General features: G+C 44.6%; 1 protein-coding gene across 1 annotated transcript in view; it reads left to right on the forward strand.

The window, feature by feature from the left end:
* The first annotated feature begins 2,019 nt into the window (after nucleotides 1-2,019).
* nox5 (NADPH oxidase, EF-hand calcium binding domain 5) overlaps nucleotides 2,020-16,886 on the forward strand; it is a 93,701-nt gene continuing 78,834 nt past the window's right edge. The window contains exons 1-5 of the mRNA XM_056282232.1: nucleotides 2,020-2,139; nucleotides 2,527-2,677; nucleotides 2,888-3,098; nucleotides 14,907-15,144; nucleotides 16,389-16,542. Coding sequence (XP_056138207.1) covers nucleotides 2,020-2,139; nucleotides 2,527-2,677; nucleotides 2,888-3,098; nucleotides 14,907-15,144; nucleotides 16,389-16,542 — 874 coding nt within the window. The remainder of the gene's footprint in view (nucleotides 2,140-2,526; nucleotides 2,678-2,887; nucleotides 3,099-14,906; nucleotides 15,145-16,388; nucleotides 16,543-16,886) is intronic.

A 16,886-nucleotide genomic window follows, 5' to 3' on the forward strand; every position in this document is an offset into this window, starting at 1 on the left:
CTGTGTGGGGGAAAGTGTGCAAACAAGGGAACAGTTCTGGTATACTGTTGGGTTGGACAGAAACACATACACATGGCTTGTCATGGTATATGACTGGGTGAACTTGTGCTATAGAGTTTGTATTAACTATTATATCTACACAAATAATTTTCTCCCTCAACGCTTTTTGACACTGGATTAGGTTGTGATACTATGAGTTTTGTTACAATAATACAATACGTTACAATAAGAGGCATAAATGCTTTCATAAATAGAAAAATTGTTTGAAAAATTTAAAGTTTATAGACAATCTGAAGTATCATCAAGCACATATGCAACAATGTTTGTTTTCTATATAATTATTATAATGAATAATGAATAAGTGTCTTTTATCTGCCGTTTAAACCAGCAAGCTTCTACATCCTCATTAATTATTAGTATTATCATTAACACTCTAAAAACAAAGAGAAGGGCCTATTTTGGATTCTCTCAAAGTTAGTTAGTTTTTTTTCTTCCATGAGTATGTCTCAAACAATATGTAGCTATTGTTCATGCACGTATTTCTCTGGAGCTGACGTCTCCATGGCAACATCCTAGATGCTGCATCTGTAGGTTCTATCAATAGTTCCTGTCATGCAGTGATTCAGCAGGGGTCGACCACATTTCAGCTGTTGGTGAAGGCTGGCCTTCTAATGAGACTGATGAAGGCTTGTCATTCTAATGAGACTGATGTAGGCTGGCCATTCTAATGAGACTGATGAAGGCTGGCTATTCTAATGAGACTGATGAAGGCTGACAATTCAGATGAGACGGATGAAGGCTTGCTATTCTAATGAGACTGATGAAGGCTCGCCATTCTAATGAGATTGATGAAGGCTCGCCTTTCTGATGAGACTGATTAAGGCTGGCCATTCTAATGAGACTGATAAAGGCTCGCCATTATGATGAGACTGACGAAGGCTAGCCAATCTGCTAAGACTGATGAAGGCTAGCTATTCTAATGAGACTGATGAAGGCTAGCCATTCTAATGAGACTGATGAAGGCTGGCCATTCTAATGAGACTGACGAAGGCTGGCCATTCTAATGAGACTTATGAAGGCTGGTCATTCTAATGAGACTGATGAAGGCTGGTCATTCTAATGAGAATGATGAAGGCTATCCATTCTAATGAGACTGATGAAGGCTGGCCATTCTAACGAGACTGATGAAGGCTAGCCATTCTAATGAGACTGATGAAGGCTGGCCATTCTAGTGAGACTGATGAAGGCTAGCCATTCTAATGAGACTGATGAAGGATGGCCATTCTAATGAGACTGATGAAGGGTCGCCATGCGGATGAGACTGATGAAGGCCCATCATTCTAATGAGACTGATGAAGGCTAGCCATTCTAATGAGATTGATGAAGGCTCGCCATTCTGATGAGAATGATGAGGGCTGGCCATTCTAATGAGACTGATGAAGGCAAGTCATTCTGATGAGACTGATGAAGGCTAGGCATTCTAATGAGATTGATGAAGGCCGGCCATTCTAATGAGACTGATGAAGGCTGGCCATTGTAATGAGACTGATGAAGACTAGCCATTCTAATGCAACTGAGGAAGGCTAGCCATTTTAATGAGCTTGAGGAAGGCTAGCCATTCTAATGAGACTGATAAAGGCTAGCCATTCTAATGAGACTGAACTCCACAGCAGTATGGAATGCAAACAGTTAAATTATAGAGCTTTCTGTGACATCCCACCCCCCCAATGCTCTTTGTAGAGTCCAAGCTTAAAACCAGTTGACGTCTGTAGAGCACAGGACTCCGGGGTATAGATTCACATGTTATAATAATAATACATTTTATTTGTCGGTGCCTTTCAGAGCACTCAAGAACACCTTACAGAACACAGTTAAAAAAAATTATACTTACAAATTATACTTGAACTGTGTAATTATAGTAGTGTTCTTAATATTATGATTGTATTATAATATAATGTCAAAGGTAAACAAAATTAGTTTCTATGGTAACCAGTTTTGGCAACTGTAGTGCACGTCAGCATGTCTCTGGATGAGGATGCTCGCTGGCTAGAGTGGGTTACCAAGCAGTTTGAGAGCATTGCAGGAGAGGACAAAGAGATCGACCTGGAAGAGTTTAAAACAGCTCTCAAGGTAAAAGAGGTGAGTGATAAACTACAATTTTCCTATTTAAGACTTTCAGGACAATGTATATTGGTGTGGGCTTTAACCCACTCTTACATTTTGTAAATAAGTCTTTTAATCCAAGAAGACTTGCTTTTACTTTGAGATTTACCTGAAGGCTGATGCTGTCCAACCATACATGCTTTAATAATCTGGTGAAGTAGCAGTTTTTATTGAGACTCACCTGAAGGTTGATGCTGTCCAACCATACATGCTTTAATAATCTGGTGAACTAACAGCAGCTCTGTACAAGCCGAGCCTTTTACCTTGTTAAACTGGATGTATCTAAAATGGTGCTCCATGATATGTATTCAGTCATTTCACTAATGTTGTGTCACGAGAAATGATGTCCGGTGTGTTGTACAGTCCTTCTTTGCCGAGCGCTTCTTTGCGCTGTTTGACTCAGACGGCAGCAGCTCCATCAGTCTGGATGAGCTGCTGAAAGCCCTGGACCTACTCATCCACGGCAGTGAGACAGACAAGCTCAAGTTCCTCTTCCAGGTCTATGATGTGGATGGTTAGTCTACCAACACACACACACACACACACACACACACACACACAGGGACAGCTGTATAATAAAATAGAGCACCACTGAACTAGATCAGTCCTACTTGAAGTTGAGGATCCAGTCTAAACATTAACAAATTCTTGGCACTTACATTTTACGAAACACCTCTCAAAGCTTGTTTTGGACTGGACAGAGGAGGTTGTTTTTGTTTTGCAGGAAGTGGCTCTATTGATCCAGATGAACTGCGTACAGTTCTCAAGTCATGCCTACGTGAGAGCGCCATCTCTCTGCCAGAGGAAAAACTGGATGACCTGACTCTGGCACTGTTTGAGTCAGCTGATAAAGACAGCAGTGGATCCATCACCTTTGAGGAGCTGAAAGCTGAACTAGAGAACTTCCCTGAAGTCATGGAAAACCTCACTATCAGGTCTGATGATACAAACCATAACCCTACGTCTGACCACTGATTATAACTTTTCACAACCAGTGCATTTTCTTCTATTACCTGCAGAATAGTTTAAAAGAATATAAGTACAGTTATTTTCTGAGATGTAATAGAAAGATGAAGTTCAAAATATTCCTTTTACACTACATTTTACATTTGTTCATGAAGCACACACTTTCACACGAGGGGATAGAACCAGTCAAAGTACATATCAACCACTGGAGCAACTTGGAACTTAAGTGCCCGAGCAGCCTGTTTCTAAATGTATGCAGATACAAGTGCAAGATGCTGTGAGGATTCTTTAAAAGCATCTTGTAACGTTTCCACTGAAGTGATGGGTATGTGATGGAAAGGTACTGGTTCTTCAGAGAAGTTGGGATATAATGGGCGATGCATAAGATGTTTTCCCCATGCAAACCTTTCTGAAGGCATCTTGTTCATTCCAGACTGGGCCTTGTTCAATGTACAATGTGCATCTGTAAGATTGCAATGCACAAAATTAAAGAAACATGGGTCACAAGTCAATCAACAGTCTGTGGTGACACAACTTCCTCTGGCACTTAACTGTAGCTGAGTTATCATTAGGCTATTTTAAGCAAAGGTGGAATTTGTGGATAATTGATTGATAACATAAATATCACACAAATTTTACCCTCACTTGAAGTGGAAATGCAGAGAAGTTAGTAAGGACATTATTATAAAGCAACTGAAAGTTGGCTCTGCTTTGAGACCAAAGCCAGTTTAAAATTGGTTAAGGTTGTCCAGGAGGGAGGCCTCACCGGTTGGGGTAATAATGTTCATGTTCTTATTGTCTATAACGACTTGTATTCATAGCCACATGCACTGCAGATGTCCAAGTTGTTGAGGAAATAGCTGCTCAATTTACACTGGATGTTCTTTTTGAGCTTCTCCATGCCATTCTTCAGTGTTTATGTCTACATTAGTTTGTGCTGATGGAACCTTGACGGTGTGCACAACCCAGCTTCATGTGTATGTTTGTGTGTGAGAGCGAGAGAGAGTGAGAGAGAGAGAGCGAGAGACAGAGGGGAAGAGGGAGAGAGTGAGACAGAGAGAAAACAATGTTTTTACAAAGCACAACCTGATGGATGAGACCATTCAATCCATTGATTTGAGGGGCAAATTCTTTCAAGTTACTGATCATTCCATGATGTCTGACCACCATGGCAGGAGCCCCGACAGTTTCAAGTTACTGATCAGTCCATGATATCTGGCCACCAAGGTACGAGCCCCATCACTTTCAAGTTACTGATTAGTCCATGATATCTGGCCACCATTGCAGGAGCCCCATCACTTTCAAGTTACTGATCAGTCCATGATGCCTGGCCACCATGGCAAGAGCCCAATCAGTTACTAATCAGCCCGTGATGTCTCGCCGCCATGGCAGGAGCCCCTTCAGTTTCAAGTTACTGATCAGTCCATTATGTCTGACCACTATGGCAGGAGCCCCATTAGTTTCAATTTACTGATCAGTCCATGATGTCTGGCCACCATGGTAGGAGCCCCATAAGTTTCAAGTTACTGATCAGTCCATGATATCTGGCCACCATGCCAGGAGCTCTGTCAGTTACTAATTAGTCCATGATGTCTGGCCACCATGGCAGCAACGCCATCAGTTACTGATCAGCCCATGATGTCTGGCCACCATGGCAGGCGCCCCATCAGTTACTAATTAGTCAATGATGGCTGGCCACCATGGCAGGAGCTCCATAAGTTTCAAGTTATTGATCAGTCCATGATGTCTGGACACCATGGCAGGAGTCCCATCAGTTACTAATCAGTCCCTGATGGCTGGCCACCATGGCAGGAGCCCCATCAGTTTCAAGTTATTGATCAGTCCACGATGTCTGGACACCATGGCAGGAGTCCCATCAGTTACTAATCAGTCCATGATGTCTGGCCACCATGGCAGGAGCCCCATCAGTTCCCAATCAGTCCATGAGCCCCATCAATTTCAAGTTACTGATCAGTCCATGATGTCCGGCCACCATGGCAGGAGCCCCATCAGTTACTGATCACTTCATGGTGTCTAGCCACCATGGCAGGAGCCCCATCAGTTCCAAGTTACTAATCAGTCCATGATGTCTGGCCATCATGGTAGGAGCCCCATCAGTTTCAAGTTACGAATCAGTCCATGATGTCTGGCCACAAAGGTAGGAGCCCCATCAGTTTCAAGTTACTAATAAGTCCATGATGTCTGGCCAATATGGCAGGAGCCCCATCAGTTTCAAGTTACTAATCAGCCCATGATGTCTAGCCACCATTGCAGGAGCCCCATCAGTTTCAATATACTAATCAGTCCATGATGGCTGGCCACAAAGCTAGGAGCCCCATCAGTTTCAAGTTACTAATCAGTCAGTGATGTCTGGCCAACATGCCAGGAGCTCTATCAGGTTCAAGTTACTGATCAGTCCATGATGGCTGGCCAACATGGCAGGCGCCCCATCAGTTTCAAGTTACTAATCAGTCCATGCTGTCTGGCCACCATGCCAGGAGCCCCATCAGTTACTAATTAGTCAATGATGGCTGGCCACCATGGCAGGAGCCCCATAAGTTTCAAGTTATTGATCAGTCCATGATGTCTGGACACCATGGCAGGAGTCCCATCAGTTACTAATCAGTCCATGATGGCTGGCCACCAAGGCAGGAGCCCCATCAGTTTCAAGTTATTGATCAGTCCACGATGTCTGGACACCATGGCAGGAGCCCCATCAGTTCCCAATCAGTCCATGAGCCCCATCAATTTCAAGTTACTGATCAGTCCATGATGTCCGGCCACCATGGCAGGAGCCCCATCAGTTACTGATCACTTCATGGTGTCTAGCCACCATGGCAGGAGCCCCATCAGTTTCAAGTTACTAATCAGTCCATGATGTCTGGCCACCATGGTAGGAGCCCCATCAGTTTCAAGTTACGAATCAGTCCATGATGTCTGGCCACAAAGGTAGGAGCCCCATCAGTTTCAAGTTACTAATAAGTCCATGATGTCTGGCCAATATGGCAGGAGCCCCATAAGTTTCAAGTTACTAATCAGTCCATGCTGTCTGGCCACCATGCCAGGAGCCCCATCAGTTACTGATCAGTCCATGATGTCTGGCCACCATGGCAGGAGCCCCATCAGTTTCAAGTTACTAATCAGCCAGTAATGTCTCGCCGCCATGGCAAGAGCCCCTTCAGTTTCAATTACTGATCAGTCCATGATGTCTGATCACTATGGCAGGAGCCCCATTAGTTTCAATTTACTGATCAGTCCAAGATATCTGGCCACCATGGTAGGAGCCCCATCAGTTTCAAGTTACTGATCAGTCCATGATGTCTGGCCACCATGCCAGGAGCTCTATCAGTTACTAATCAGTCCATGATGTCTGGCCACCATGGCAGAAAACCCCATCAATTACTGATCAGCCCATGATGTCTGGCCACCATGGCAGGAGCCCCATCAGTTACTAATTAGTCCATGATGGCTGGCCACCATTGCAGGAGCCCCATCAGTTTCAAGTTATTGATGAGTCCCTGATGTCTGGCCACCATGGCAGGAGCCTCATCAGTTCCTAATCAGTCCATGAGCCCCATCAAATTCAAGTTACTAATCAGTCCATGATGTTTGGCCACCATTGCAGGAGCCCCATCAGTTTCAATATACTAATCAGTCCATGATGTCTGGCTACAAAGGTAGGAGCCCCATCAGTTTCAAGTTACTAATCAGTCCATGATGTCTGGCCACCATGCCAGGAGCTCTATCAGGTTCAACTTACTGATCAGTCCATGATGTTTGGCCAACATGGCAGGAGCCCCATCAGTTTCAAGTTACTAATCAGTCCATGCTGTCTGTCCACCGTGCCAGGAGCTCCATCAGTTACTGATCAGTCCATGATGTCTGGCCACCATGGCAGGAGCCCCATCAGTTTCAAGTTACTGATCAGTCCATGATATCTGGCCACCATGGCAGGAGCCCCATCAGTTTCAAGTTACTGATTAGTCCATGATATCTGGCCACCATGGCAGGAGCCCCATTAGTTTCAATTTACTGATCAGTCCATGATGTCTGGCCACCATGGCAGGAGCCCCATCACTTTCAAGTTACTGATCAGTCCATGTCTGGCCACCATTGCAGGAGTCCTAACAGTTAATAATCAGTCCATGATTTCTGACCACCATGGCAGGAGCCCAATCAGTTACTAATCGGTCCATGATGTCTGGCCACCATGGCAGGAGCCCCATCAGTTTCAAGTTACTGATCAGTTCATGATGTCTGGCCACCATGGCTGAAGCCCCATCAGTTTCAAGTTACTAATGAGTCCCTGATGTCTGGCCACCATGGCAGAAGCCCCATTAGTTACTGATCAGTCCATGATGTCTGGCCACCATGGCAGGAGCCCCATCAGTTACTAATCAGTCCATGATATCTGGCCATCATGGCAGAAGCCCATCAGTTTCTAGTTACTGATCAGCCCATGATGTCTGGCCACCATGGCAGGAGTCCCATCAGTTACTAATCAGTCCATGATGTCTGGCCTCCATGGCAGGGGCCCCTTCAGTTACAAGTTATTGATCAGTCAATGATAACTGACCACTATGGCAGGAGCCCCATTAGTTTCAATTTACTGATCAGTCCATGATGTCTGGTTTTCAACCTGCGGCGAAAGATGGGCAGCGACTCCGCTGTCCTGACATCAGTGGGGAGTTCATTCCACCACTGTGGGGCCAGGACAGAAAAGAGCCGTGACCGGGTTGATCAGCAGCAAGGGCATCTGAGCGAAGGGGCAACCAGGTGTCCCGAGGCAGCAGAGCAAAGTGGTCAGGCAGGGGTGTAGGGCTTGACCATGGCCTGGTGATAGGAAGGAGCTGTTCCTTTCACTGCCCTGTAGGCTAGCACTAGAGTCTTACACTGGATGCGAGCAGCTACTGGGAGCCAGTGTAGGGACATGAGAAGGGGAGTTGTGTGGGAGAACTTACGGCGGTTGAACACCAGACGAGCTGCAGCTCTCTGAACAAGCTCCAGAGGTCTGATGGCCGACGCCGGGGCACCAGCAAGGAGGGAGTTGACGTAATCCAGCCGGGAGATGACCAGAGCCTGGATGAGCACCTGTGCCGTCTCGTCGGTGAGGAATGGGCGAATCCTCCTGATGCTATAGAGGAGAAATCTGCAGGAGCAAGCAACCGATGCAACGTTTGCAGCAAACGCCAGTTAGTCGTCCAGGATCATACCCAGACTCCTCACAGTCCCAGTTGGTGTCACCACGGTGTTGTCAATGGTGATGGCCAGGTCTCGGTGTGGGCAACCTTTCCCCAGGAGGAACATCAGCTCTGTCTTATCAATTGCAAAATAAATCATCTAATTTATTTTGCAATTGTAAATATTCTTTATCTGTGATGGCCTGGCGGTCTGTCCAGAGTGTCTCCCCGTCTGCTGCCCGGTGACTGCTGGGATAGGCTCCAGCATCCCCGCAACCCTGAGTAAGGAAGCGGTTCAGATAATAGATGGATGGATGGAAATATTCTTTTTGCTCATCATCAGATAAATTCTCTTGTTGAGAAAAACATGCCAACTGGTAGATAACTTTTTCTTCTGCAGTCCTTCTCTTCTTAGTCAGATCACTTCCAAATTTTCTGAGAAATTTCCCCATCTCAAATTTAAGCAGTTCCCAATAACAGCCATAGGAGTTTTTACCACGAGCTTCATTCCAATAAGCACTAATAAGTTCCCTTATTTTACACTGCACCTGATCAAACATAAGAGTAGAGTTGTTGAGTTTCCATAGAAAGGCTTTCATATGAGGTGAAAAGGAGTTAGAAGTAAGGGAAACAGTAAAAAATAGTGTATATTACTGCTTCCCTGGCATCTTTGGCATCTTTTGTGATCAGTTAATGGAGTGGAGCTAATAGTAACAGACAAATCCCAATCAACCAGGCGTCTAGAAATTAGCCAAAAATCTATCCTTGACTGTCGCGAGGGGTCTTTATTACACCAGGTGTATTGACAGTTTTGAGGAAAATTTTCTCTTCAAATATCTACTATGAAATTTTTTTCCATAAAACATTTTAAATATGAGTTAGAAGATCCAGAATTCCTAGGTGGCCATCTGTCCATCGTATTGCCAATAGTTCCATTTAAATCCCCTCCTAATATAAGTAATGCCCTAGGGTACTTTTTTAACCAAACATTAATTTTCTCTTCCAGGTTTTCAAAAAACATGTTATTTTCTCTAGATGAGTTGTATCCATATATGTTGATTATGAAGATTGTTATCTGGCGTAGAGAGAATACCATTAAGTAAAAGTGACCCAAAGTGTCCTTTTCACAATCTAAAATATCCCTAGCAAATCTATTCTTTAATATAGCTGATACCCCAGCTGAATACCCTGATCCCTGGACTAACCACACATCATTTGCCCATTGCGATCTCCAAGTTAGTATCTTTATCAGTTTAGTGGCATTCTTGAAAAAAAGCAAAAATCATGTTTGTGTGTTTTGTTTTTGTTTTTTTTTGCAAACAGGAACAAAGCTTTACGTTTGACATTATTTTTAAGACCCCTGGCATTGACGGATAGAGACAAAGACATATAAAACTAAGAAATTTAAACACAGAACAAAATCCTATACTAGACAAAATAGAAAACTAGTTATTCTCTTAACTAGAATAAAAATGTAAATATGGTGCATAACTCAGCAACAAGAATGCAAGTACAAAAATAGTCTTACTAGGTCACGATTTATATTTTTAACTGTTATATAACAACCATTTAAGTATTGCCCAATCTGTTATCCTGCTTATCTTATTGCCATAACTATACTTTAAACTGTGAAGAAGGTCGACATTCCTTAAGCTTGACTAAAGGCGTCAAGTATAGACCCTTTAGAGCCTAGGTAACGATGACGTCAGGGCGCCAGCTGGAGGCAAAACAAAACCAGAAGCGGTAACGTTAAATACGAATCACATCCGCAGGCAAGCGCACATCATCTAGCGAGTGGTAGCCAGCACGGCTCCATGCTGTGTTTCTGGGGGCCAGAATCGAAGGAGTAATAAACTACACTTTAAGTTGTATCGCATACCAGCTGCCACTCCCAGTCATCAAGCTCGGCGACAACTGTGGTTAAACGCCATAAGACGAAAGGACTGGACTGAGGATATCATCAGAAATGCTGGTGTTGTAGCGCACCCTTCATATCAGCCAAGTAAGGTAACGTTAAACTACACTTTTCTCTGTTGTAGGTATGGACATGTGTCTACATGTTCGTCATGCCCATTTCACATTAATCAGAAAGTGGGGACGAGGAGGAATAACGCTGGGTGATTTCTCTCCCAATGTGAACGCTCTCTGCGTTAGCTTAAGCTACCAGTAACGTGTTGTAATCAGGCTGACACTCTGATAGCAAGCTTCAGCTCCATCTTGTTTTGTAGGAGAGGCTTCTTTGGATAAACACAGCCCAGGTTTCGTCCCCTCTGTGTTTTCCTATGGACGACAGTGTGGCAGGCCTGTGGAGAAGCTGGAGAGATAACGTTAGCTAAGTTGAACTGAGGTTTCTAACTGTGGCTGTGAATACTACCATAGGCTGTGTAATTCCTGTGTGCAGGCTTCTTCACTAATAGTCTACGTTTTGTCTCTGTTTTGCCCTGTATTTTCTAAGGCTGGAAAGGAAAAGGACGAAGAAGCTGAGGCTATGGTCCCACAAGAAGCATACAACAGTCTCAGTCAAAAGTATGACCAACTTAGTACTGAATATGGCAACTTGAGGAAAAGACTAACAAACTCAAAGAGGAGAATGCAGGATTGAAAGAGGAGCTTCAGAAATCACGCTTCTCATTCTCCATGGTCAGAAACAATGCTGCACACTTTCGGGTTCTCACTGGGCTAACTTCAGTCATTTTCATTTGGTTAATAACTAAAATAAAAGATAGTGTGCAGAAGTGTACTGTAGGTCTCATGCTGGAATATCATTTATTAGTGGTCCTCGTGAAACTGAGATTGGGGCTCAGTAACAGAGCTATAGCATGTAGGTTCAAAGTTTCAGAAGGCACAATATCAAACATTCTAAGATCATGGTTGCCTGTAATGGCAAATGCATTGAAATCTCTTATCAAGTGGCCTTCTAGGGGTGCTGTCCTTAAAATTATGCCAAAAAGTTTCAGGCAACATTTCAAGAGATGCCGGTGTATAATTGACTGTACAGAGATTTTCGTGGTGAAACCTACTAACTTGACTGCTAGAGCTCAAACCTGGTCCAATTACAAACATAATAACACAGTTAAGTACCTGGTGGGAATAACGCCTGCGGGGGCAGTTTCATTCCTGTCCCCAGGCTGGGGTGGCAGTGTCAGATAAGCAAATAACAGTTGAATCAGGGTTTTTGCACCTATTAGAACCAAAAGATGAAGTCTTAGCAGACAGGGGATTTTTGATCAGGGATGAGCTTGCTGCATATGGTGCCACCTTGTGTATACCAAGTTTCACTAAAGGAAAGCGTCAGTTACCTGCTTCTGAAGTAGATTTGTCAAGACAACTGTCTCGTGTGAGAATACACGTAGAGAGAGAGTTATAAGCAGATGGAAGAGTTTCAAAATGTTGCATTCTGTTATTCCTATTTCACAAGTTAACCTCTTGGGTGATATAGTGATTGTGTGTGGTGCTCTTACCAATCTCTGTCAATCTGTAGTGCCTAGGAAATGAAGAGTATGTATGAAATAGCCTAAAATGTGTGTGTGTGTGTGTGTGTGTGTGTGTAAAACAATGAACTCAGCTTTTCTACTCTGCTCATTTTGAGAAAGGAAATGTGATTGTGATTAGAATTTACAAACATAGAAAGAATCATCAAATAAATAAACGTCTAAAATCTAATTACAGTGTCTGTTATTTTTATTTATAGCAAATAGCCACCTCTTACTTTGAAATGTTACTGTATTCCAGAGAATATACAGGAGTCGTATACTTAAGAATAACAATGGCTTTAGCTGTTACATACTATACTTACATCTTCAAATACCTCATCCATCACATTGAATGTCTAACTTTTTGAAGAGCAGGATCTTGGTTGCGGGTTAGAAGTTCTGGCAGAATACAAGGTGTAAATGTCTGGGGTCATGGCGGAGTAAGGACGTCTTTCCAAAGTTCTCCCCATCTTCTGTATAATTAATTCCTTTAACACACGCTTTTTTTTTTTTACTTGAACCTGCACCGTTTCATAACTATCAGTGTCATTATCGTTACGATTATTGTTTGACCTGGAACAGTGTCTACCAAAAGCGGCAGGGTTACAAATACCAACAGACCTCACCACCTAAACCATGTGCGAGCGGGCTAACGGCTGACATGGCTAGCTTAGACCTGGCACAGATACTGAAGGACTTGAGAGAGGGTATCAGAGCTGACGTGGCGGCAGTGGAGGAGGAAATATTAGCAGAGTTACCTTCTTCTGTATCAGTCCTCCAAACTACTGTCTCTACACATGTCAGAAAAATGGCGGACATTGAAAGCTCTCTGACAAACGTGGACGGGAGAGTCACAGAGCTTGAAAAGTCGTATATGGCTCTGAAGGCAGAGAACACTAGGGTTGCTAGAGAGAGACCCTAGTGGGCTACATTACAGCTCCACACTGGTGCTGGTTAAATCACTTACTGGGCTACATTACAGCTCCACACTGGTGCTGGTTAAATCACTTAGTGGGCTACATTACAGCTCCACACTAGCACTGGTTAAATCACTTACTGGGCTACATTACAGCTCCACACTGGCACTGGTTAAATCACTTACTGGGCTACATTACAGCTCCACACTGGTGCTGGTTAAATCACTTAGTGGGCTACATTACAGCTCCACACTGGTGCTGGTTAAATCACTTAGTGGGCTACATTACAGCTCCACACTGGTGCTGGTTAAATCACTTACTGGGCTACATTACAGCTCCACACTGGCACTGGTTAAATCACTTACTGGGCTACATTACAGCTCCACACTGGTGCTGGTTAAATCACTTAGTGGGCTACATTACAGCTCCACACTGGTGCTGGTTAAATCACTTACTGGGCTACATTACAGCTCCACACTGGCACTGGTTAAATCACTTACTGGACTACATTACAGCTCCACACTGGCGCTGGTTAAATCACTTAGTGGGCTACATTACAGCTCCACACTGGTGCTGGTTAAATCACTTACTGGGCTACATTACAGCTCCACACTGGTGCTGGTTAAATCACTTGTTGGGCTATATTACAGCTCCACACTGGTGCTGGTTAAATCACTTGTTGGGCTATATTACAGTTCCACACTGGCGCTGGTTAAATCACCTACTGGGCTACATTACAGCTCCACACTGGTCCTGGTTAAATCACCCACTGGGCTACATTACAGCTCCACACTGGTGCTGGTTAAATCACTTAGTGGGCTACATTACAGCTCCACACTGGTGCTGGTTAAATCAATTAGTGGGCTACATTACAGCTCCACACTGGTGCTGGTTAAATCACTTAGTGGGCTACATTACAGCTCCACACTGGCACTGGTTAAATCACTTACTGGGCTACATTACAGCTCCACACTGGCACTGGTTAAATCACTTACTGGGCTACATTACAGCTCCACACTGGTACTGGTTAAATCACTTACTGGGCTACATTACAGCTCCACACTAGCACTGGTTAAATCACTTACTGGGCTATATTACAGCTCCACACTGGCACTGGTTAAATCACTTAGTGGGCTACATTACAGCTCAACACTGGTGCTGGTTAAATCACTTACTGGGCTACATTACAGCTCCACACTGGCACTGGTTAAATCACTTACTGGGCTACATTACAGCTCCACACTGGTACTGGTTAAATCACTTACTGGGCTACATTACAGCTCCACACTAGCACTGGTTAAATCACTTACTGGGCTATATTACAGCTCCACACTGGCACTGGTTAAATCACTTAGTGGGCTACATTACAGCTCAACACTGGTGCTGGTTAAATCACTTACTGGGCTACATTACAGCTCCACACTGGCACTGGTTAAATCACTTACTGGGCTACATTACAGCTCCACACTGGTGCTGGTTAAATCACTTACTGGGCTACATTACAGCTCCACACTGGCACTGGTTAAATCACTTACTGGACTACATTACAGCTCCACACTGGCGCTGGTTAAATCACTTAGTGGGCTACATTACAGCTCCACACTGGCGCTGGTTAAATCACTTACTGGGCTACATTACAGCTCCACACTGGTGCTGGTTAAATCACTTAATGGGCTACATTACAGCTCCACACTGGTGCTGGTTAAATCACTTGTTGGGCTATATTACAGCTCCACACTGGTGCTGGTTAAATCCCTTAGTGGGCTACATTACAGCTCCACACTGGTGCTGGTTAAATCACTTAGTGGGCTATATTACAGCTCCACACTGGCGCTGGTTAAATCACCTACTGGGCTACATTACAGCTCCACACTGGTGCTGGTTAAATCACCCACTGGGCTACATTACAGCGCCACACACTGGCACTGGTTAAATCACTTACTGGGCTACATTATAGCGCCACACACTGGCACTGGTTAAATCACTTACTGGGCTACATTATAGCTCCATACTGGCACTGGTTAAATCACTTAGTGGGCTACATTACAACTCCACACTGGCGCTGGTTAAATCACTTAGTGGGCTACATTACAGCTCCACACTGGCACTGGTTAAATCACGTGTTGGGGTCTACTCATCACTGCTGTCCGTCTCTCTCTTTCTCCCCCTCTCAAAAATCCACCCTCTTTCTTCATCCTGATCTGCAGTGCTGCTAACTGGTTGAAGCCTCCTGATGTGGAGCAGAGGAGAAGACAGACACCCCGCTATCTCACCCCAGCCTACTGGCACAACAACAGCCGCAAGTTGCTCTTCCTTTGCGCCTACGCCTGCCTGAGCCTGCTGCTGTTCACCGGAGCCATGCTGCAGCACCGGCATGGGGGGGTCTGGTACATGGTGGCCAAAGGCTGTGGCCAGTGCCTGAACTTCAACTGCACTTTTGTCATGGTGAGGGTCGAACAAGCCAGGCAACAGATCATCTGGGTGAAAAGCACAACATGTATCGCTATGGCTAATTATTCACACGAGCAGAATGTTATACGGCGTTATCGTTGCAGGTGGAAACCAAAGCTTCCTCCTGCCAGGCCCACATAAAGGCAACCCCACCTGAGCCCCGACAACGCTTCTGCTTAAGAGTAGCTAACTAACTGGTCGGCTAGTAAGTCATGCTAATCACGTTAGCTTCCGTATAGCCTGACTACGCTGTCTGTCAGATCCCGGACGAGCCCCCTGTGGTTCTGGTCCAGCCGCGACAAGCCAACAACCGGAACTTGCCACTGCCGTGGCGCGACGAGGAAAGAAGAGAGAAGCCCAAACTCAGAGCTGATATGAAAACAGAGGCAAGTAAACTGGCAGCTATGCTTACGTCACTGCAGCCGTGAGCCGGTTCGGGACCCCGATGAGGACGTCTCCTCTCAGTGGTCCGAATAATGCATCCCAGCTCCCATGAGCGGGCAGTGCTGCTCGTGTGGATGATGTTCCAGTCCCTTGCTTTGGGTGGAGAGAGAGAGGTGTGCGGCTTCCGCTGAGCGCGTGCCACACAGTTAGTTCCCTAACGTCTTGTCTTGTCCCGCCGGCGGCGACCAATCAGCCCTTCCCGCCAAACGAATGGACCGGACGTGGCGTCACACTCAGGAGATCTGCTGCACTGGGACTTGTAGTTTCTTCCCTTTTCTTTTTTTTTAATCTCCCAGGCGTCACACGGCGTACAACACAAAACAAGCATAGCTGTGGCATCTCATGTTTCCAATCAGCTCTGCACAAAAGACAGAACGGAAGGGGAAAGAAAGACCCCAACACATCCGTAAAAGTACAAATGACAAAGCGCATTGTATTATCTTTAGAGAATGCACGTTTGTCTCACTCTCCGCAGACCAGCTAGACGCTTAACAGGAAGTGACGAAACCGAAAGTGACGTCACAGAATGCCGCAAATGGAAAAATAACAATATTACAACGAATTTAATAAACTTTAAAATAATTATCAACTTCTCATTTTCAACTAGAAAGAGGTACCAACGGATTATTTTAATTAGGAATTTGAGAAAACAATCAAATGCTTTAATGGCAACACACTCGCTCAATAAACATTGCGTCCAGACGGTCTGATTCAACTTTCTGTGACATCACTATAACGCTGCTGAAAAGTCTTTTGGATTTGTTGAACGTGTGTTTGTGTTTGTGTATGTGCAGGTCCTAATGCTGCGTCGCTGTTTAACATGGCTGAGGGCAACTTGGGTGGTGAGGGTCTTACCTCTTGACCAAAACATCTTGCTACATCAGATAGTGGGCTACGCTATCCTCTGCTACACACTGCTGCACACCACGGCTCATGTCATCAACTTTGGTACACAGACATCCACACACATGTTGTGTACATTTATTGCCATGCAGTGATGCGTGGGTTGGCTCAAAGGTTCCAGGACCTGCAGATTTACCCATGGCATCCATGGGTTTGGGTAAAAAAATAAAAATAAAAAAAAAAAAATCTTGTTGAAGTTCAAGCGGTTGCAGGCGAGTCAAGCTTATGCAAAGACAAAATATAGAAATTGTAGATAATTTCTATCAACAACAAAAAAGAAGCTGCAATCAATATCCCTAAACTACTTAAGCTGCTATCATTTGGATGATTTATCCTGACCTGTAGATACCTGTTTTAGCATGCACACACAACACATGCACAGTGGATAG

Source organism: Lampris incognitus, chromosome 6 (assembly GCF_029633865.1).
Source record: "Lampris incognitus isolate fLamInc1 chromosome 6, fLamInc1.hap2, whole genome shotgun sequence".
NCBI classification, from domain to species: domain Eukaryota; kingdom Metazoa; phylum Chordata; class Actinopteri; order Lampriformes; family Lampridae; genus Lampris; species Lampris incognitus.